Raw genomic sequence first — 23,009 nt, 5'->3', positions numbered from 1 at the left:
CAATACATTCCTCAAAAAGGGCGTAGAAGAACAAATTAATCCATCAACGTGTAGCATTCAATTTATTCCGGACCATTAAAGACGCCGCCTTCCGCGTAGAATCATACGTCATCCTCGCCGCCATATTGGATAGGTCAAAGCGGAGAATAAAGATGCCTCATTCATGTGCTGCGTTTAACTGTACCAACAGGTTTACCGTCCAAACGAGATCACATGGGATTACCTTTCACAGGTGAGACTGGAAAAATACTTTTCATTGTATTTGGTCACTATAATGTAATTTTACGAACAGATTTTCCTGACTTTGTGGCTAATATGAAGTCTCGTGCATAATAGTTTATGCGCATGCGTCCTTACTTCTTCTATTGTTCTGGTGTCTCCGAAGGGACCGTCTTACAGCTCCCCTAGAGGTGTGGCATGTGTATTGCATCGTTTTCAGCAAGCGTTGCGTTGCCATATGGACCTGATATCTTACTGATCGTTGCCCATGTGGACGCGATATTTTTTTAAATAACATCTCATTGCCGTTGTCATGTGGATGTAGCCTTAGAGTCAACAGTCATTACAAATCCATACAAAGTTCTTCTGAATGAGCCCTTTTATCTTGATGAGCGTGGTCTCTTCCAGGATGACTCAACCCCATCCACACTACATGAGGGCTTAGTCGATGGTTTGAGGGGGATGAAAATGACGTCAATCATATGCTAATGCATTCAGTCACTAGATGACAACCCAGTTAAATACATATGGCCAATTTTGGAGCGACGTGCTAGAGAGCTCTCTCTCCACCACCATAATCAAAACACCAACTGAAGGAATATCTTTTGGAAGAATAATGTTCATTGCTTCAGTACAGCTCTAGAGTTGACACTTTGTTGTTTTTTTCCTTGATATGTGGCCATGCGCATATCATAGTAATACCTAAAAACCCATGCAATCTTTTCATCTTCCTGACATTTATTTACAATAACAGTGGTTAATATTTTACTCTGCTCACTGTTCAGACTTGTGATGTGATACATATTTATATTTTCATTCTATATATTTGTTCTAGTCTCTCCTGACTGGTATTAATTGTGATCGATTGTACCTGACTCTTGGTGGGATGTGAATAATTAAATGAATTAACAAGCAACCAAAAGCCTTTTTTTTCCTTTACAGAATGCTATTAAGAAGACCTGGAAGCGATTCCAACTGAATCATCACATGCATAGTCATTATTGCCCTCCGCAAGTGCATCAAATGTGCCATTTTATTTTTACCATCTGCTGAGCCTGATCTAGTTGAGCACTGTTAAATCCAATTTATCACACTTAAACGGATTATCAAGTTCAAATGCAACCAGAAAATCATTTTTCTGGTTGCATACCGCAAGAATAAGTTGAAGGCATACCACAAGAATCATAGAGAATGCATTATGATGAACTGTAACGTAAAGCATCAATTAAACCAAATAAAACGCAACAAGTCAGTTTCCTGTCTGACAGATATGGAGATATCTTGCTAGAGGAGCTCTCTTCTAGTCTAGTCTCGCACAGACCTGCTGAGGAAAAGTTTCTGGAGAAAAACGAGAGAGGTAATTATGTAATGCATCTTGGGAAAAGCAGCTGGAATGTGGCTCTGTGCCTTTTAAAGATGCATTAGATTTCATGCATTTAGTCTTGACTCAATGGAAAACGGCTTGTGGGTAAATTCCCACAAAACCTACCTGAAAGTGCTTTAAAAGTAAACTGCATGATTAAGACTTTGTTTGATTCAGTGTGCTATAATAAATGAAAGATGCCGTGGCCACCTGCCTTCTTACCTCACTTTTTAAAATCAATGGCTCACGGAAACACTGAGTCAAAATTAAGGACCCATAAAGATTGCCGTGAGTGGGTCTCTGATAGTCCAACACGGGGTGACCGGATGAAAACTACTCACATTTCTTTGCACAGGCTTCCAATGCGCTGGTTCTCAGAAGTGAGCTGCTCTTTGCATACGGTAAGCTCCTCATGATATTTGGAGTTTTGCTGCTTCAGGGCTTCAAGCTGGAAAAAAGGTGATAAAAACAGATTATATGCATCAATCTCATTGACCGCCGATAAAACATTATAATTAACCAAAGGCATTTTGTGTGTGTGTGTGTGTGTGTGTGTGTATATATATATATATATATATATATATATATATATATATATATATACACACACACACATACACAATTGTTTTCAGAAGTTTACATACAGGGACATGAATGTCATGGCAATATTGGGCTTTCATTGATTTCTTTTTCTGTGGCAGAATGACTGCACAATATACATCTTTAATAGAAATAAACAAGATTTTGGTGCACAAATTATAATTTATTTTGGGTTTTCTGAAATCATGGTCAAAATTATACATACAGCATACCTGCCAACCTTGGAAAAAAATTTTGAGTAGCAACTTATCGTGGCGGTGCAGCGCAGCATGGTGTGAGGTCAGGCACATTTGCTGATCAGTATTGATTGTAATGAGTGAGCATGTGAACAATGTATTACTAAGCACAGAGTTCCCACTCACCACCATATCTAGTTATTCAACATACAAGTAGACTATGAAGAAAACAAGAACTCTTTTAATGAAAAGGCATGAATATGTTTCCAATGCTTTCACCAAGACATTTGGCACAAGGCAACCGTGCCCGAAAAATATGTCCTTTATACAGACCTTAAACTTAAAGATAAGGGATAAATGTCCTGCCTTTGGCATATTGTGTCTTAAATACATTGGGAATTATAAACAACAAAGAATCCCAAATAGCATGCTATGTCCCTTTTGACATTTAGCATTATATTGTATAGATAACAGAAAAACCAAAGGGCTATAGCCTATGTCTTTTAAAACAGACGCCGGCAGTCTGCAAAATACACACACACACTCTAAATCCTTTTTTCATAAATTTAGTTTTGACCGTAAAAGAGATTCTGTTGCTCCTTGCTACACTTTGAACTAGGCTACACTAAACATCGAAAGTGAATATTCCAGAGTACCTATATAAATATCTCATCTCATCTCATTATCTCTAGCCGCTTTATCCTTCTACAGGGTCGCAGGCAAGCTGGAGCCTATCCCAGCTGACTACAGGCGAAAGGCAGGGTACACCCTGTACGAGTTGCCAGGTCATCACAGGGCTGACACATAGACACAGACAACCATTCACACTCACATTCACACCTACGGTCAATTTAGAGTCACCAGTTAACCTAACCTGCATGTCTTTGGACTGTGGGGGAACCCGGAGCACCCGGAGGAAACCCACGCGGACACGGGGAGAACATGCAAACTCCGCACAGAAAGGCCCTCACCGGCCATGGGGCTCGAACCCAGGACCTTCTTGCTGTGAGGCGACAGCGCTAACCACTACACCACCGTGCTGCCCCTATATAAATATATATTTTTCAATATTAATATTTAGTAAATGCAAAAGGCGGCACGGTGGTGTAGTGGTTAGCGCTGTCGCCTCACAGCAAGAAGGTCCTGGGTTCGAGCCCCGGGACCAGCGAGGGCCTTTCTGTGTGGAGTTTGCATGTTCTCCCCGTGTCCGCGTGGGTTTCCTCCGGGTGCTCCGGTTTCCCCCACAGTCCAAAGACATGCAGGTTAGGTTAACTGGTGACTCTAAATTGAGCGTAGGTGTGAATGTGAGTGTGAATGGTTGTCTATGTCTATGTGTCAGCCCTGTGATGACCTGGCGACTTGTCCAGGGTGTACCCCGCCTTTCACCCATAGTCAGCTGGGATAGGCTCCAGCTTGCCTGCGACCCTGTAGAAGGATAAAGCGGCTAGAGATAATGAGATGAGATGAGTAAATGCAAACTGATAACCACACTTAGAGAAAAATTTACTGAAAATAAATTATAGGCTACTCTGGCCTATCCAATAACATAGCCTTTATAATATTCATATTCACTGACCTGGCCTAATTTGGAAAAAATAATGGCCCATGTATATAAATGCAAGCATTTCTATGTTAGCAATATTCATCTCATCTCATCTCATTATCTGTAGCCGCTTTATCCTTCTACAGGGTCGCAGGCAAGCTGGAGCCTATCCCAGCTGACTACGGGCGAAAGGCGGGGTACACCCTGGACAAGTCGCCAGGTCATCACAGGGCTGACACATAGACACAGACAACCATTCACACTCACATTCACACCTATGGTCAATTTAGAGTCACCAGTTAACCTAACCTGCATGTCTTTGGACTGTGGGGGAAACCGGAGCACCCGGAGGAAACCCACGCGGACACGGGGAGAACATGCAAACTCCACACAAAAAGGCCCTCGCCGGCCACGGGGCTCGAACCCAGGACCTTCTTGCTGTGAGGCGACAGCGCTAACCACTACACCACCGTGCCGCCTGTTAGCAATATTATTACCTGTATTTCCTTGATGGCTAATGTCAAAATCATAATTGCACAGTGTGCAAAACGCATGATTAGGCAGTTTAGGGGCGGAGGCATGGCCATTGATCTTGATACTTCGTTAGGAACTTCTGAGGGGGATAGACTCGCTTCTTTTTAGATTTGCTTCCCTCTCTCTCTGTCAGTATCTTCATCTGACGTCATGTGTATTATTAACTGCAAGGCACACACATACACAAACACACATCATCATCCACCACACGCACTTACGGTACGTGAAAACACTTGGTGCGCTGCTCATTGAATCTCACATGCACGAGTAGCCTAGTTCAGAAGATTTTAACGCGTCTATCTGTTGACTGGATGGAAACGTCAGTAGGCTACTACAGTATATTTTCACTTTAGGCTATGCAATATTTTTTGGATTGAGAAGCCTGGGTCAAATATCAAAACAAGCTGGAACAAATATTTCCTTCAGATAAGGCGGAACACTGTGCTTTGAACTATGACGTTAGGACAGTTGTCCTTGCTTTATTCACAATACCCTTGCCCTGCCCATTTACCTTCGAAACGGTGTTTAGCACCGTCCTCCCTTGTAAAACCAGTCACAGTATGAAGATCGACCGAGAGGGATGAAAATCAATTTCGTTACTTTCGTTTTGACGGCTCCTCGGCTCTCCGCTTAGCCTCATAGCCTAGGCCTATTTGAAGAGTTTAAAACTAGCGCTGTGATTGGTCGAAGTCTTCTTTTCTCTACAGGTTGCTGGTCAATGCGGTTACACCCATAGACGAGTTACCTAGTGCGTGAATGCACAGACAGTTGAACCGGAATATTAAAGATCTTTGAACTCAAAGCCATCAGTGGCTTTTTGTGTATTTTGAAGTGTTAAATCGTAGCAGCGTAGTTTGATGTCTAAATGCGTATCTGCTACGCAAAATGCGTAAAGGTTGGCAGGTCTGATACAGGGCCAAAATATATGTACACCCACTTAGATTATTATTTCTGTGGTAATAATTAATTTCCTGTTTGTGATAATGTTTGACTACAGCTGACAGCTTCTCTGTGCCAACATAAAAAGGGTTTCTTGGACAGTAGTGCAATGCTCAGTGCAGATCTGAGAAAGAGAAAATAGATTTACACATCTCAGGAAAGTCTTTTGGAGCCATTTCTAAACAACTGCAGATTCCAAGATCATCAGTTCAAACAACTATTTGTAAGTGCAAGTTATTGGGAGGTGTAGCCACTTTGCTTGAAGAAGACTAAATTGTCACCCAGAGATGAGAGGAAATCGGTTTGGCTGGTCAAGAACACCCCAAGAACCCCCAAGGCACAGGCCTGCCATGAACTGGAAGTTGATGGAACGCTATGTACAGTCAAGCAAGTTTTACATCTCCATGGACTGAGAAGCTGCCATCAGGGAAAGAAGCCCCTTCTTCAAATTCGACACCTTCATGCTCAACTAAAGTTTGCAGCTGACCACATAGACAAAGAAAAAGCCTTATGGAGGAATGTTTTATGGTCAGGTGAGACAAAGATTGAGTTGTTTCAGATTTCAGAGAGAACTAAATTTCACCAATTTTATTAAATTGAAAGGCCGTCTAGCTTTAACCAAACATTAGGTGTGCTGTATGTACAACCCCGATTCCAAAAAAGTTGGGACAAAGTACAAATTGTAAATAAAAACGGAATGCAATAATTTACAAATCTCAAAAACTGATATTGTATTCACAATAGAACATAGACAACATATCAAATGTCGAAAGTGAGACATTTTGAAATTTCATGCCAAATATTGGCTCATTTGAAATTTCATGACAGCAACACATCTCAAAAAAGTTGGGACAGGGGCAATAAGAGGCTGGAAAAGTTAAAGGTACAAAAAAGGAACAGCTGGAGGACCAAATTGCAACTCATTAAGTCAACTGGCAATAGGTCATTAACATGACTGGGTATAAAAAGAGCATCTTGGAGTGGCAGCGGCTCTCAGAAGTAAAGATGGGAAGAGGATCACCAATCCCCCTAATTCTGCGGCGACAAATAGTGGAGCAATATCAGAAAGGAGTTCGACAGTGTAAAATTGCAAAGAGTTTGAACATATCATCATCTACAGTGCATAATATCATCAAAAGATTCAGAGAATCTGGAAGAATCTCTGTGCGTAAGGGTCAAGGCCGGAAAACCATACTGGGTGCCCGTGATCTTCGGGCCCTTAGACGGCACTGCATCACATACAGGCATGCTTCTGTATTGGAAATCACAAAATGGGCTCAGGAATATTTCCAGAGAACATTATCTGTGAACACAATTCACCGTGCCATCCGCCGTTGCCAGCTAAAACTCTATAGTTCAAAGAAGAAGCCGTATCTAAACATGATCCAGAAGCGCAGACGTCTTCTCTGGGCCAAGGCTCATTTAAAATGAACTGTGGCAAAGTGGAAAACTGTTCTGTGGTCAGACGAATCAAAATTTGAAGTTCTTTATGGAAATCAGGGATGCTGTGTCATTTGGACTAAAGAGGAGAAGGACGACCCAAGTTGTTATCAGCGCTCGGTTCAGAAGCCTGCATCTCTGATGGTATGGGGTTGCATTAGTGCATGTGGCATGGGCAGCTTACACATCTAGAAAGACACCATCAATGCTGAAAGGTATATCCAGGTTCTAGAGCAACATATGCTCCCATCCAGACGACGTCTCTTTCAGGGAAGACCTTGCTTTTTCCAACATGACAATGCCAAACCACATACTGCATCAATTACAGCATCATGGCTGCGTAGAAGAAGGGTCCGGGTACTGAACTGGCCAGTCTGCAGTCCAGATCTTTCACCCATAGAAAACATTTGGCGCATCGTAAAACGGAAGATACGACAAAAAAGACCTAAGACAGTTGAGCAACTAGAATCCTACATTAGACAAGAATGGGTTAACATTCCTATCCCTAAACTTGAGCAACTTGTCTCCTCAGTCCCCAGACGTTTACAGACTGTTGTAAAGAGAAAAGGGGATGTCTCAAAGTGGTAAACATGGCCTTGTCCCAACTTTTTTGAAATGTGTTGTTGTCATGAAATTTAAAATCACCTAATTTTTCTCTTTAAATGATACATTTTCTCAGTTTAAACATTTGATATGTCCTCTATGTTCTATTCTGAATAAAATATGGAATTTTGAAACTTCCACATCATTGCATTCCGTTTTTATTTACAATTTGTACTTTGTCCCAACTTTTTCGGAATCGGGGTTGTATATATATTTTTAAAAAATTTTATTTATAATTTTGACTCTGTTGATTTCAAAAAACCAAAAATAAATTAAAATTTGTGCACCAACTTCTTATTTTCTTCCTATTAAAGATGCATGTTGTACAATCATTCTGCTACAGAAAACTCATCCGAGACTGCATCCCAAAAATCAGACCACACACGTATATATACATACTGTATATAACATTATTTATACAAGCATTATTATTATACAAAGCATAATTTATACAGTCCAAAACAATACACAACACAATTCATTATTTTATAGCCCTACATTTTATGCAGCCAATACAAAATCAGTATAACCAAATTCAACACCATTAACAAAAATGTACAATTAAAACTGCCAGCAGGTCAAACATACAGCCACATTTAGTCTCATTTACTAGCCTTTAAAACTTCAGAACCGAGACACACCATGCTCCACTGAGAAAAGGTTTACTCTATGCTGAGATTGAGAGTGCAGTACCTGGAAGTGAGACGTATACATGCTTCCTGAGTAGCTTTGCTGCAAGGCTGCTACATCCATGTCTGTGTAGCCTTGAATCCTCTTTATGCAGACAAACCAGCAAGATCAATAATGCATTGCCACCGACCCCCTGCTGAGTGACAGCGAAAGAGCATGCGAGAGGAGCTCACACAGCATGCACACGTTTTCGAGCTGCTGCTGTCCCAACCACTCACATTCACACCCTCTCGGACACGTTTCACAAGACAGCTTCAGTACGTAAGCACTGCCAAGCTCCTCCCTCTCCCTCTCTCTTTGTGTCTTTCTGTCTCTCTCCCAGCACTTCCCCCTCCACCTTCAGATTTGCTCCTCATTTCCATCCCACTCTCCCCACCAATCTGGTCTATTTATCCACTCCCCACCTTCAAGTCCATGTCGCTGGGTATCCTGCATCCTCCACCTGTTCTCTCTGCCTCCATGTTTTCCTCAGCTCTGCCAATCGTCTGACTGTAGATACTGATTCACAAAATCTGTCACATTACGCACATTTAGCATCACAACGCTTCTTCATCCCACAGTCGGCCCAGTCTAACAGAATGTAGGATATTCATAGGATTTGTCAGGCAAAAAGGTCTGGCCAGTTTGAGATATAAAATTGCCTTTTTATTTCTATTCAAGAAAATTATAAACAGGAGGGAATAATCAAAATTCAGGGCAAAAATTTGTTTGCCGACTAACACTGCACAGATAAGTGATCGCCGCTTTCAACCCCTGATGTTCTGCCCAGCCAAGCGGAACAAGGCAGCCAGCCACCAGGCTCACAATAACGTGTGCATGATTACATCATGTGTGGAAAGCACTGGCACAGACTGACAGGGTGTGAAAGTAAGACAGCTAGAGCTATGATTCCAAAGCTCAGCTTCAGCAGTGTTGGTGTCAAATTAACAATCACTGCTGCACTGCTCTCCAAGAATGGATTGAGCTGAAACCATTCCGAAGCCAGACTACAAGTTGTGAGTCTTGACAATAACATTCAAACACATGTAAATTCTGTCATTTAAAAACAGAAGGTCACTTATTACATTACATGGCATTTAGCAGACGCTCTTATCCAGAGCGACGTACAACAAGTGCAAAATTCAGGTACACGAAGTGCTGAACTTCTAGACAAAAAAGTTCTAGTGCCAGCTGAACAAGTGACAGCAATACCTAGTGTAATATGCTGCTGAAGTACCAATACTCAAACAGCCAAGGAAACAAACCAACCATATAAAGTACAACTAAATAGAAAACTCAAAATGGCTAACCCCAGGCGAGACAGTATACAGCCTGGGTTGGTGTAGACCGAAACGCAGTTACACAGTGGGCAGGGAAGAAGGGGAGAGGTGCAGCCTGAAGAGGTGAGTCTTCAGTCTGTGCTTGAAGGTGGTCAGGGAGTCAGCAGTTCTGACCTCAATGGGAAGGTCATTCCATCAACGGGGAACCAGAACAAACAGTAGTCTTGAGCGGGCTTGGAAGGAGCGGAGAGGAGGAGGGGCCAGGCGACTAGTAGTAGTGGAGTGTATGGATCTGGCTGGCATGTAGGGGCGGAACAGACACTGGAGGTATGCTGGCCCTAACCCCTTGAGAGCCTGGGTAAGCTAGCACCAATGTCTTAAATTTGATGCGAGCTGCGATAGGTAGTCAGTGCAGGTCAGCAAGCAGAGGGATGACATGGGAAAAACGAGGGACGTTGTAGACCAGGCGAGCTCCAGGGGTCTGATGGCAGAAGCTGGAGGGCCAGCAAGGAAAGAGTTGCAGCAGTCCAAGCGGGAGAGGATCAGTGCTTGGACCAGGAACTGAATAGAGCAGGTGGTAAGAACAGGGCGGATCTTTTGGATATTGTAGAGGAGGAATCCACACGTCCAGGTCACTGAAGCAATGTTCGCTGAGGAGGAGAGTTTGTCGTCGAACGCAACCCCTAGGTTCTTTGCACTGGGTGAAGGAGACCTAGAGATGTGTCCTTATGTAAATGAAGTTCTACAGCCGACTCAAGGGTCACGAGGGTGATTTGGTTTCCTTAGGAATATTACCATTTGCTTATTTCTTGCCGAGTACCAACACCAAAGAAGTCATCTTGTGGTCACGGAATTCCCCACATGGGACATGTGCCGATGCCGAGAATGACAAACTGTTGATACTGCCCTGTACTGAAGATTTAAATCACATCTTTCTGAGACTGTTCTCAAAATTCTGATTTTGTATTGAGGCCCTGTATCAAATACTGTACTATGTAAGGATTTTACTGAATACTGAATGACAGTGGCTGCTTTATACTTATAAAGCTGATTTACACTTGATTTATATGATGCTAACTGCACATACACAAGATGGCCATCACGCATATCCTTCAGTCATTTGTCACGTCGCTTGTGCACGTCTTCCTAAAATTAATGCAGTGAGTCTGCGTGGTGCAATATCAACAGAAATAGTGGTGGCAGAGTTGCAGCATGTGACACTGTGTCCCAACTGAATAAACAAATTAAAGTTATGTCCCAAATCACATATTTATGTACTATCCGAGACCGATACATAAGACACCCAAGTGAATATGTGAACAATGTTGCTCGCGTATGTGTGGTGAAAGTGAATTATATTTGCACCTTTAGTGTAGCCCTAGCTCAAGTGAAATTGTATTTAATGTAAGAAGACACCTCTTAAAGTGCCATTCCACCATTGGATGTATTCTTTGGCATAAAATACAATAACAACATGACTAGACAGAGAAATCTTTTAGCTTCAAAATGATATATCAAACATAATTTTTTGACAACGACAAGTATATTAATTTTGCGACCAAAGTCACCTACCCTTTTAATTTCCGCGCGGTAGTGAAACGTGATGTCATCGGCAGGTTCCCCTTCTTGTGTACCACGTCACGTGTGACGTGGCACAGATTATCAGCAATGGCGGATAGAACGCGATTTCCACTTGTCGATTGCTGTGCCGATATTCACCATCGACCGTCTCCTTTGGGCATCACTTGCTATTTTCTTTCGCTTCTTTTCCGAAGCTGACAATCGCGTTCTATCCGCCATTGCTGATAATCTGTGCCACGTCACATGTGACGTGGTACACAAGAAGGGGAACCTGCCGATGACATCACGTTTCACTACCGCGCGGAAATTAAAAGGGTAGCTGACTTTGGTCGCAAAATTAATATACTTGTCGTTGTCAAAAAATTATGTTTGATATATCATTTTGAAGCTAAAATATTTCTCTGTCTAGTCATGTTGTCATAAAATATATTGTATTTTATGCCAAAAAAATACATCCAATGGTGGAATGGCACTTTAAGTTGCATTCAAATACGCTTATGCATTCAGTTCCTTTACCCAATGACCTGATCTGCCTTTAGGCAGTGGAGCCCCTTTACTGTTCTCCCCAAAGCACACAAACAGCTGGCACCCTCATTTTTTTCATCATCTTCAGTCCCTTCCACCTGAAGCCCAGGCCAAACTGCAGAACCATTGTGTTGTGTGAAGGTTATAGATGTCTGGCACCTTTAAGAAAGGTTATGACTAGTTTGACTAGCCCAATGGCAAAGCATCAGTTTAGCCCCAGTGCGCAATGAATGCTGCCACATACACCTTTTTTTATTTTAAGTTATATAGAAAAAAAATTGAAAACACTGTTCACAGTGCAAAAATTTTTATGCTGTAGCAAGGTCTTCTGAACTCTGTACTTCAGTGCACTGTTGTTCAACAATTCATAGCAAGCTATGAGACTTGATACAGTACCCATGCTGCTACATGATGACTTTGCTATTGATATTCAGCAGGGAAGCAAGCAAAAAGGAATACTAGCCCACTGATTCAGCAAGGAACCTGCCCTGGTGGTCAGGAACAAAAGAAGGTACAGTTGGCCTCACAGTAAAACCTTTGGTTAAGATTTATTTTGTGTCTATTAGTTTGATAGTGGCCTAGACAGGCCACATCCTTTTAGTGCATAAGCACACATGCTTCCATATACTGTGTATAAAGCTGTAAGGCACACTATACCCAAGTTGGGTAACAGCTGCAACATGATGCCAATCTGTCATATTTTTAAGGTTCATTCCTTTATTCACCTTCACTACTTTATCCTGGATCCTGGAACATGCACATGTGCATACTTCATATCTAGAGCCAATTTCGAGTCACTGATTTACCTACTAGTATAGACCCCTTCGCAGTAAACGTCATTCATACGTAAGAGGAAATTGCGCGCGCAGCCTGGACCCAAAAAAGATTCAGCGACGGTAGAGACGAGAAGAAATATTTGGAAGAAATGCCTAGTTGTTGTGTTTTCGGGTGTCAGAATCGTAGCAGTGATGGGGTTAAAATGTACAGAATTCCAGCAGGATCTCACCCATTCCAAAAAAATCGCCAACGTCTATGGCTACAAGCCATCAAACGTGTAGACTGGGATGAAAGCACCATCAAAAATGCGCAGGTTTGCAGCGCCCACTTCATCACAGGTAAGATCAGGCTATTTATTAAATCTTTCTTTTTTATTCTTTCTAGTCTTCGTTTATTGATGTAGCAAAATACTTTGGTAACGTTTGTCTGATTAGCTGGGTCATAGTTACACAATGTAATGAATATTGTTAGCATGTTAACTTACCTTTGCATGCAATTTTGTTTGTAGGAGAGGTCTCGCTTGACTCAAGCAGTCCAGATTTTGTGCCATCATTATCTGTGTATGCCGAAAATCACAATTTTAAAGCAAGGATGGAAAGGTAAAATTGTGTGCCCTCACTCTAAATGCCAACTTACGTTGACTGCTCTAACCTAGCTCCCGCCCCGTTCAGTTTCATTTCTGGCCTCTGCCTCTCGCTTTTTACGCAGCTCTGATTTCTCTTAGCTGCACTCTTTACACTATCATTCCTTTCATGCCATTACCTCCTGCAAATTGCTGTTTAGTGTTGGTATTTGCTGTTGTAGCTAAAGCCACATTGCCATCACATCACTGGCATAATTTGATTAAAACAAAATGAATATGAATGTCCCATTGTTAATCAAGTTGTAGTCTCGCTGTAACCAGAATGTTGATGGCAGGCTACTTTTGTAAATAGTTTTTTTTTTTTTTTTTGAGTTTGACATTTTTTGTAAATGGTATGACTGCCTTCAGGTATCAGAGGAAAATGAGGAGGGAACTTACTAACATCGTCCGTCCACTCTTTAATTAAATACGGATCCGGTAGGCGATGTCCACTTGTTAGAGTTAACTTATTTATGTAGCATTCTCGATCTTCTAACGACAATTGTTTTGCATAATCTGACAGCTCATAATACCGGTCTATGGGCAGCGCCATTGTTTCTGAGTCCAGGCTGCGCGCGCATCCTGGCAACGGTCGGTTTGTTTACAAACATGCGAAGGGGTCTATATTTTGGGGAGGCAGAAGGAAACCAGAGATCCCAGAGGAAAAATCACATGCAAGCAAGGAAAATATGCAAAACTTTACACAGACAGTAATCCAGATCGGATTAATTAGGATCAGACCAGGGACCCTGGAGCTGTCAGGGGGCAACTGAAACTGAAAAATTAAAACTGCAGCATAGAAACTAGACAGCATCATACACCACTCCAAAGCTCCACCCTCTGCAAGAACGATTAATAACTGAATTTAAGGTCATGAAAACAAAAAAGCACTTATTTCTCAGAAGGTCAATCTCACATCAAGCCCAGTCAGAAAAAGTCACACTTCCTCACCTCCTGGTGCAGCTCTTGATTTCTTTCTTTTAGTTGTTTGAGAGTGTCTGCAGACTGGATACTCTGGGAATAAGAACATTTAGGTTAAAATTATTACCAAGGTTCTGTTGTCAGGAAACATGATGTACATTTTACAACAGTTATTAACAAGCTCTTAGTCTCTGTTCACCTTGCATTTGAATTTTATTGTCATAAAATGCATGTAATTATCCTCTGTATTGAATTTTAAAAGTCGTATTTTTGTGAGAGCACCAGAGCTGCAACATGCAGTCCTGCAAATACCTGTATTGCTATTTTTGTCACTTGTTTGTGCCATTTTAGCACTTTTGAGCCCTCTGCATGTCACATTCCACAAGAATGAAAGGCTTGGTGAAACAATGGGAGTTAAATGGATGCAAATGGTATGTCTATAATAATCATTTCATTGTGGTAAGAACCCTAAGGACTGCTTCTAGTCTAAACCCAGCGTTCATTATTAAGTTGGTGTTTCCAAGTAAAAAAAACAAAAACAAAAGCTATTTCTTGATGTATAATGTTTTTTGCCTTGCGTAGCTGTTTAAAATGATAAGCCAAATATTATGATTTGCTCAGAAAACCCTTTTTCCCCCTACTGATTCTTTCATGCCTGCAGAATGGAGAGATGGAGCTACAAAGCATTGTAGATTCCTTCCGAGTGAGGTATGCCACACCACCAAGCAGGAAATGCAATCAATGTAATACTGTACACCTGATCCCTGGGGAACGTTAACACAGTTTCACAGGAATTTTCCTTCCATGCTCATCTCATAAACATCAGAATGTGTCAAGCTCATTTGCAAAATATACTGTACTGAATCAGGATGCATCACTGATACCTTTGTGCTTGTTTGCCCATGCACCAGCCAATCCAAACAAACTTAATCCTTAATAAACTTAACAAACAAAGACAAGCTAAACAAACTTATCCTTTATTACCTCCACTAATCCCTTATAAAATATGACACAAGTACTAAATCCTCATCTCGCTCAGCACTAAGTAGCTAAATAAATGTTTTCTGCACTACTTTTGAAGTCCGGCCCTCACCTGGGTTTTGTCCTTGAACATCTGCAGCTCAACCACCTTCTGCTCCAGCTCAGTGCTCCTTTGCTGCACTTTGCTCAACTCCTGCTCCACTTGGTCTAGTTTCTCCTGCAGCTCCTTCTCCTGTTGCTTGTGCTCCTCATTCCGTTGTTGGTCCAGCTGTTTCCTCGAGGCTGTTTCCTCCTCCAGCTTCTGCTTTTCGCTGCGTAGCTGCTCCAGTTGTTCCTTGTCTGCCTGCATGTTACTCTGCAGCTCTACAAACACAAGAATAATCACTCATCGCAACATTCACACTTTATTCAAACAAACATTTAAAACTGTAAATACAGATTAATGGGATGCTTGGAATCTTAACATTATGTTACTGCACTATTGTGCAAAACTAGGGAGTTCTTCACCTTGCTATGTATATGCAGCAATGCAAAAAGAATGATACAAAGGTTCAACAACGTCCAGATGTGCATACAAGCCATGGATGGGAATTTTTTACCTTGTATGGAGAGTGCAATTTTTTTACTTTCTTCAGCTTCTGTATCAAGCTTTTTCTTCTGTGATAATGAAACACAAATGAGCTAATGGAGTCATTTAGGATTTGTGTGCTTGACTGTTCATCACTTCACACAGTAAAATACGTTATAAACCTTTAGCCGTGCATTTCAACACAAGCACTGCTAAAAATGTGCCTGCAATTTATGTTCATATCAGCAACAAAAACACACTCATTAATGCAATTTATACCACAGCGCTGTTAAATTCTCAAATCTGATTGGTCAGCAGGTGCTGATTAATTTTCTAGAACAGCAGCTCTGAAAATAGTGCCAGCTATAATACACATGATAGGCTTGTGGTTATACGGTATGTTCTTGTTTCTATAGTAACAGCTCACTGACACATGATCTAAGGCTAATAATAAGTGGTATAAAAATGTGTAATTGTTGATATGGTAAATCTTTCTATAAGGAGATATTTGTTTAATATTTATGGAAAGAGTCTCTAGTGGCAGCATTTTGTAACTCAGAAAGTTTTCCACCATAGGAGAGTCTACAGGACAGGATTTTCTTACAAACTATAAGAGGTTGGTGAACGAATGACACTTTTGCTGCTATGGCTCTTTATAGCTGCAATAACATAAGTGATAAACTAACTTGTCTATCATGCTGATTTATTTATTTATTTATCATTAATAAATTTAAAAAACTGCAAATCCGCTGTGGTATAAGAGGAATAAAACTCTTCAGTGCATGCTGTTATAGGCAAACAATCCACTCGCTTTGCATCAGGCCATATCACACCACCCCATCATGGATTATTTTCCTAACAACAGATGTGGCAAGAAATCACACATACTTGTCACATACATCACAGTATAAGTGACAAGAAATCAGAATAACATTTGAAGCCAAACTATGAATAACAGTAGCATGGTTTTTCTCGAATGAAGCAGTGAAATTTATAGTTATAGAAATAAGTGTAAAATTAGCTATGACATGTTAGTTATGAAAGTTTGGTCTGTAGTTATATGTTCTTTAGAGTGAATAAACATCATACCAAATCATCAAGCTGATGCTGAAGGGAAGTGTTCTCCTGATGAGAGGAGCTGAGTCTCTGTTGGAGGAGCAGCACCTCCTTGTGTCTGGCCTCCAGCTCATTGCTCAGCTCCCTAACCTATGAGAATAAAGAGCACACAATCTGTTCATGCTGTCAAAGCACTGTATATGTCTAAATATAAACTAAAGTATCAGTTAAGAAATGTTCCTGATTCACACTGAGTGATAATGTATAGTAGTTCATCCAATGTATTTACGAAGCATGCAAAACAGTAACCCAAAGTTAAATGTAATACTTTTTAATATGGTATAACATTTCCTCATCTCATCTCATCTCATTATCTCTAGCCGCTTTATCCTTCTACAGGGCCGCAGGCAAGCTGGAGCCTATCCCAGCTGGCTTCAGGCGAAAGGCGGGGTACACCCTGGACAAGTCGCCAGGTCATCACAGGGCTGACACATAGACACAGACAACCATTCACACTCACATTCACACCTACGGTCAATTTAGAGTCACCAGTTAACCTAACCTGCATGTCTTTGGACTGTGGGGGAAACCGGAGCACCCGGAGGAAACCCACGCGGACACGGGGAGAACATGCAAACTCCACACAGAAAGGCCCTCGCCGGCCCCGGGGCTCGAACCCAGGACCTTCTTGCTGTGAGGCGACAGCGCTAACCACTACACCACCGTGCCGCCCCGCCTATAACATTTCCTATATAATTTAAAAGTTATATAACTTTTCAAGAATCTGCAGGCGCTCTGGAATAAAGGTGCGGACCTTTTTGTCCTGTAATGGAGGTGAGCCTGATCCAGCTTCTGCTCGCTGAGATCGAAGGCGTAGCTGCAGCTCTGATACTTCCTTCTCTAGCTCCATGATCCGGGACCTTTCAGACACTGTGGCCACCTATAACATGAGACTCACTGCCATTAGATACTTCAAGCCATAACACACACACACACACACATCATAACAGAGGAGTCACCTTTATTTGCATGCTTAATTGATTTTCAGTCACTACTGTCTGAAAGGCTGTGAACGGATATCTAGTATTTCTGAAAATGCTGTTGATGTTGCATCATCCTGTTAGTGAAAACTCCAAACCTACCTCGCTCCATCATGCAAAAAAGGCAAAAGTGTCACAAACACGCGGCACTGACTCAAGCCCCGAGAGACCGCTCATGCAATCTCACTCATCGAGACGCCTGCCTTATTTGATAATGTGAGACTGAATTACCCTAGTATCCTCTAACTCCCTCTGGAGTTTATCAGCTTTGGTCTTTTCAAAGAGAAGGCTCTGTTCGAGCTCCTTAATGTGGGCATGCTCCAGTTTGGTCTGCGTCTGTTAGTAGAAAGAGGAGAGGAGAAAGAGAACAGCAGTGCTGCAGTCACATGCAAGCCTAACGCCAAGTACGAAAAGCCTCACGCAAGCCTTGACATCATCCAATGTCTATGAATGAGGACAAAGAGAGTAGTGGCACAAGAGCTGTGTGTGGTAACTGGACACAATGGAAGAAGACTAGAATGGCAGCAAGGGGTTTGCAGAGAAAAACCAAGGATCAGAAACACAACCAAAACACAACAAATTCAAGAATGAGTACGAATCTCATGGGAGCAAATGAATGAATGGACGAATAAAAGCATGAATGAGAAGTGAATGAAACAAGTGCACATTTCCATAAAATAACATTAAATTAATCCACAACAATGTAAAGTCATTTTAATATAAAATATTACATCTGTGAGCATCAATAGAAAGCTCAGTTATGTCATCTCATAATGAATAAATATTAGTATGTGAAGAATTTTCATTAGGGTATGCAAGCAAAAATAAGAAAGAAAAAAAAAACTAAAGTAAAAGCAAAAATACATGTTTTTAGATACATGAATACAAAAGGAAGTCATGATAAGAACCTGAACATGCTCATAGCAGGATCTAAAGCAGTGACTGCAAAATGTGATTAAACACTGGTAAGATTTCATCTATTATCAAACATTACTTAATAGCACTGATGTATTCTTGACAATAAGTATCAGCTGCATGTAATAAATGAAATACTTGTTTTATATACTGTATGTAATGTTTAGAAGAGTTGCTTGTTCCTAGTATGTAAATGGAGATGAGAGTATCATTTTACCTCTAAGTCACCTTTGGTAATGTAAGCTTCCTCCACACGGAACTGAAGATCTTCCACCTTCCTGCACAACAGACCAAAGAACTTTCTATTAGCATTTATTTGTTACTCAAAAAACATATCAAATGGATTTTATCCAACTCAAACTCTTATATGTCACTCATTTAGTATGGTAAACGTTACCTTTTTTCTTCTTCAAGCTGATTTAACAACTCCACTTTTTCCCTGTCTGCAGTTTCTACAAGCCTGCGTAATTGGTCGAGTTTAGCCTCCATCTCAAGAACATACTTGTAACACAAGCACACACAGGCATGTTCACAATAAATACAAATGTATTTATATATATACACACACACACAATACCAGGGGCTTCAAAGTTTGGGAGAATAGCAGGGTACAAATAATTTACAGCAGGGTGCAAAATGGTAAAGCAGACATAATGCACGCAAAGCGTGCAGGGAGATAGATAGATAGATAGATAGATAGATAGATAGATAGATAGATAGATAGATAGATAGATAGATAGATAGATAGATAGATAGATAGATAGATAGATAGATAGATAGATAGATAGATAGATAGATATGCAAGTACGAATTTTTCATGGGGCGGGATGGTTTGGAACAGGCCATCTAAAATTGGGATAACATTTACCCGGGACGGGTATTTGAGGCGGGTCGTCTAGCTTAAGCTTGATTAGCGTTGTTACACATGCCAGTGTTTCCCACAGAAATTTTGGAGACTATGGGGGAGGCGCAGGGGTTGTTTAAAATTGAGTGATATGTTAAATATTAAGTTATTACTGAAAAACTATTGATTAAAAAACAGACACTGAGAAATGGTCCTATAAACAACTTTACCAATATAAAAGATTACCAGGACTACAAAAATGCAGAAAAATAGGCTTTACTTATCCAAATGATCCTGTTGGTTCAAAAGTTAAAGTGCATAGAACCTCACAGCACAACATGAAGTTACCTTAAAATATAATATAAATGCCTCAGCTTTCATGCAAGAAAAAAAACTTTTAATACTAGTGCTGTGTGCAGGCAGTCTCTCCTGAAGTCTAAATTAAACAATAATTATAAACTAATAAAATAAATGGCTCAGGCTTCATAAAAGAAAAAAACAATTTGAACAGAATCTCACAGTATGATGCTGAAGCTGCCTAAACAATGGAAAATAAAATATCATTTTGGCAAAAACGTTGGCATCCATTAATTTCTTGTATTAAGTAAAAAAAATATGTTGCCAGATACTGCTGACGTTTTACAGCCCAAAATATGTTCAAAACCCGCCAAAATGCACGTAAAACCGCCCAAATTGGGCGGGGAAACGCGCAATCTGGCAACACAGGCGGCAGTAATGGCTGCACTCGTGTTGAGGATGTAAACACAGTTGACGCGGCAACGGACATACATGACATAGTGGATGTAATTTACGTTCACAACTTTTTTTGCCGTCAGAAATATTTAATATTAAATTTTGTGACTCGACTGACAATAGCCGGCGGCATAACAAGCCATAGCCGGCGATTTGCCGCCGGTGACCGGCTACTTTTGAGACTGCTGCAATACTGTGCAAAAGTCTTAGGCACTCTATTCTTTTTTATACAAACAAAAACGGCTAGATTTCTATTTTATGACTTCTACATTACTGAGTCAGTACAAAAACATTTTAGAGTTCCAAACGTTTGTTTTTTTTTTTTACAGAAAAAAAGTTTGTATCTGAACAGTGTATTAGATAAGAAACCACTTTTCAGATTCAAAAGGAAAACATAATGAAGGCTGCTGGGTTTTGGTGCAAAATTAAGAAGCGAGTGTGACAGTCAAAGTGTCCAGAAGAACTGTGGCTGGTTCTGCAAGATGCTCAGTAAAACCTACAGCTCATTTCCTTATAAAACTGCACTCATTGTACCTGAGACTACAATTTTGTTTTAAAGCAAAGGGTCGTTTCACACCACATATTGACTTTGTTTCATTTATTATGGCTTACTGCTGTTTATAGTATTTTTTTTAATGTCGAAACATTTCATTTCATTATTTTAAGCCATTTTTGATCTACAGCATTTCTTTACATCTGCCTAAGACTTTTGCACAAGACTGTACATATATATAATTTGTGCCACAATGCATCATCACCAAGAACATGAACACTCAGCTGACCTGTTCCTGGCCTTTTCTGAGCAAGGCCAGCTCCTGCTGCACCTCTCCGGCGTGACAGGTTGCCTTGGCCACTTCTGTTCTCTCTAGATCCCTCTCAGCCAAGAGTTGCTCGATGTGCTGCTGTTTCTCCTTCAGAGCCTCCAGCAGGGCCGTAGTCCCTGAGATCTTTCGTGCATAGCGGGATGAGGTCTCTGTCAGCTAGGCGATGAGGAGGAAGACCAAAACAAAAAAAACAAGATGTTTGAATGGCAAGACGTAAGTCCAATACAGATCTCATTGTACTTTCATTTTAACCAACATTTCAATCTCTAGTATGTGTAAGGTAGAAGGATTTACCAGGCCTGCGCGACTGGGTTTTCCTCCTACAGAAGAGGTGACTGAGCTCAGTGAGCTGACTGAAGAGGCGCTGGGGCTATGCTGCAGAGTGGACCTGCGTCTTGAGCTTTTGGCTTTGGTGGTGGAAGGGAAACCGATGCGAGTCACTTTATGTGTTGGTGCAAACAGACCATACTTTGGCAGACACTGAAAATACCTAAAAGAAATTAAAATAATAATAATAATAAAAACATAATGTGTTATAGAAATGTAGAAAATATAGAGAAGTAAAATACACTTAAGTCAGTTAGTATGCTGTCATACCTGGCACCAGCCACTGCTCCATCATTCTTGCCAAGTGGCTCATCAAGCTCCACCCCACACCATTCCCCTTTAGCAAAATCCGTTTCGCCCAAGAAGCGCACAACGCCTGCCTTCGTTCCCCCAATCTGTGATTAGAAATGCAACAGATATGGTATGTATCCAAATACCTTAAGAATGATTTGTTGGAATTAGTAAGTAAAAAATAGCGATGCACATTTTCGCTTGTAATTTCCCAAACGACAGCTTAGAGCTTTTCCAAATGGCTTGCATCACTCTATTGCTACAGTGTGAGAGGAATGGTGCCAAATTTCCCATCTGACTACAAATGGCACTGATATCACTCGGAAACTCAGAGCTTTGTGGGAGAACCCAAAGTGGTTTAACTAGCTAAGATCGTCACGAGCCTCTTCCAACTTTTAAATCAGCCATGAATACAGATAGTCGTTGACTTACGACCTATGCGACTTATGACCGATCGACTTTAAGACCATCTGGTTATGACTGGCAAGTGTTTCCCAGCTGAGCGTACGACAGTTTCCGCCCCAACTCCCGGCAGCGCCTCTCGCCGTGTACAACAGTTTCCGCTCCAGGCACATGCGCAGTCTCTCTCGCGCGCCCTCGCGCACTCCGTCATACAGTTTCCGCCCCAGCTCCTGGTTTATGAAACGAGCAAATGCTCCCGCCAGCCCGAGTGCTGCAACAGCTGATGACGACGTAGACGACCCACAGCCAAGCACCAGTGATGCCAGCGGTCACTAAATTTTGTATTTTGCTATGTTTTACATTTGTATTTTGGTATGTTTCAAACTAAAATGTTTTCTATTTTTCACACCTGTATTTCGTATTTTTTGTTTTGCACATATTAAACGAATTGTACTGTACGCAGTGTAGAATGCAGTGTTTGACTTAAACCAAATAATGAGCCAAGGTAATGAAATAAGAAAATGTTGATAAAATAAGACTTTAAGATGATTACAATATCATTACACATCACAATATACTTACGTTCATTTAACATAGGCCGACTTACGACCAGATCGGTTTACGACCGGTCAGTCGTAACCAAACGCAGTCGTAAGTCGACGACTACCTGCATTTATAATTTTTTAAAATACAGAAATAAATTAAACCAACAATGAGCAGAGAAAGACAGAGACCAGTAGTCTCCATCTCACTCTATCATTTGACAAGAACAGGTCCTTTGTCACCCACACAAAAGCATTTTATGTTTCCTAAACTTTAAAAATGTCATGATGAATCACAACTGCAGAGGTAGGCACCAGCACAAACACAGCAGTGAAAGCCTGCTTGCTGACACCAGCGAGTGTTTCAATTTGACAGGAAGGAAAGAATTGAAAGAAAGGAATTCTTGGAGATTTGTCACTTGAAATTCTTTTTCAGCCTACAGTCTACCACATAAAACTAAACTCTCAAACCCTGTCATTCTCACTATGGTGATGTAAGGTGCCAAACATTCCTGAAAAGTACAGAAACAGGATGTGTTGGTGGACTGAACATTTTGCTTGCACAGCTGTTCATCTAAGACATCCTGTTCCTCAAGAATATTTCTGGATGGTTTAAAAATTCCCTCAATATTTATTTCTGAGATACAATATGGTTAAGCCCTTATATTAATGTT

At 41.0% G+C, this 23,009-nt stretch overlaps 1 protein-coding gene across 5 annotated transcripts in view; it reads right to left on the bottom strand.

Moving 5' to 3' along the window:
- Positions 1–23,009, bottom strand: part of LOC132873692 (CAP-Gly domain-containing linker protein 1-like) — a 36,283-nt gene that overhangs the window by 7,158 nt on the left and 6,116 nt on the right. For 3 of the 5 annotated variants that reach the window (XR_009651590.1, XM_060909464.1, XM_060909463.1), the window contains exons 4-15: positions 21,371–21,495; positions 21,068–21,263; positions 20,732–20,929; positions 18,750–18,853; positions 18,570–18,630; positions 17,212–17,337; positions 16,431–16,547; positions 15,373–15,454; positions 14,886–15,136; positions 13,823–13,885; positions 12,734–12,805; positions 1,924–2,030 (exon numbers count right to left, since the gene is read on the bottom strand). Coding sequence is in view for 4 of the 5 variants with exons in the window: in XM_060909464.1 (XP_060765447.1) it covers positions 1,924–2,030; positions 12,734–12,805; positions 13,823–13,885; positions 14,886–15,136; positions 15,373–15,454; positions 16,431–16,547; positions 17,212–17,337; positions 18,570–18,630; positions 18,750–18,853; positions 20,732–20,929; positions 21,068–21,263; positions 21,371–21,495 (1,502 nt within the window). In the remaining variant the exon portion in view is untranslated. The remainder of the gene's footprint in view (positions 1–1,923; positions 2,031–12,733; positions 12,806–13,822; positions 13,886–14,885; positions 15,137–15,372; positions 15,455–16,430; positions 16,548–17,211; positions 17,338–18,569; positions 18,631–18,749; positions 18,854–20,731; positions 20,930–21,067; positions 21,264–21,370; positions 21,496–23,009) is intronic. The other 2 variants (XM_060909465.1, XM_060909466.1) reach the window with 2 other exon arrangements.

Source organism: Neoarius graeffei, chromosome 25 (genome assembly GCF_027579695.1).
Source record: "Neoarius graeffei isolate fNeoGra1 chromosome 25, fNeoGra1.pri, whole genome shotgun sequence".
Taxonomy (NCBI): Eukaryota; Metazoa; Chordata; class Actinopteri; order Siluriformes; family Ariidae; genus Neoarius; species Neoarius graeffei.
Note: the sequence above shows the minus strand (reverse complement) of the source record. Positions and strands in the feature narration are given on the sequence as shown.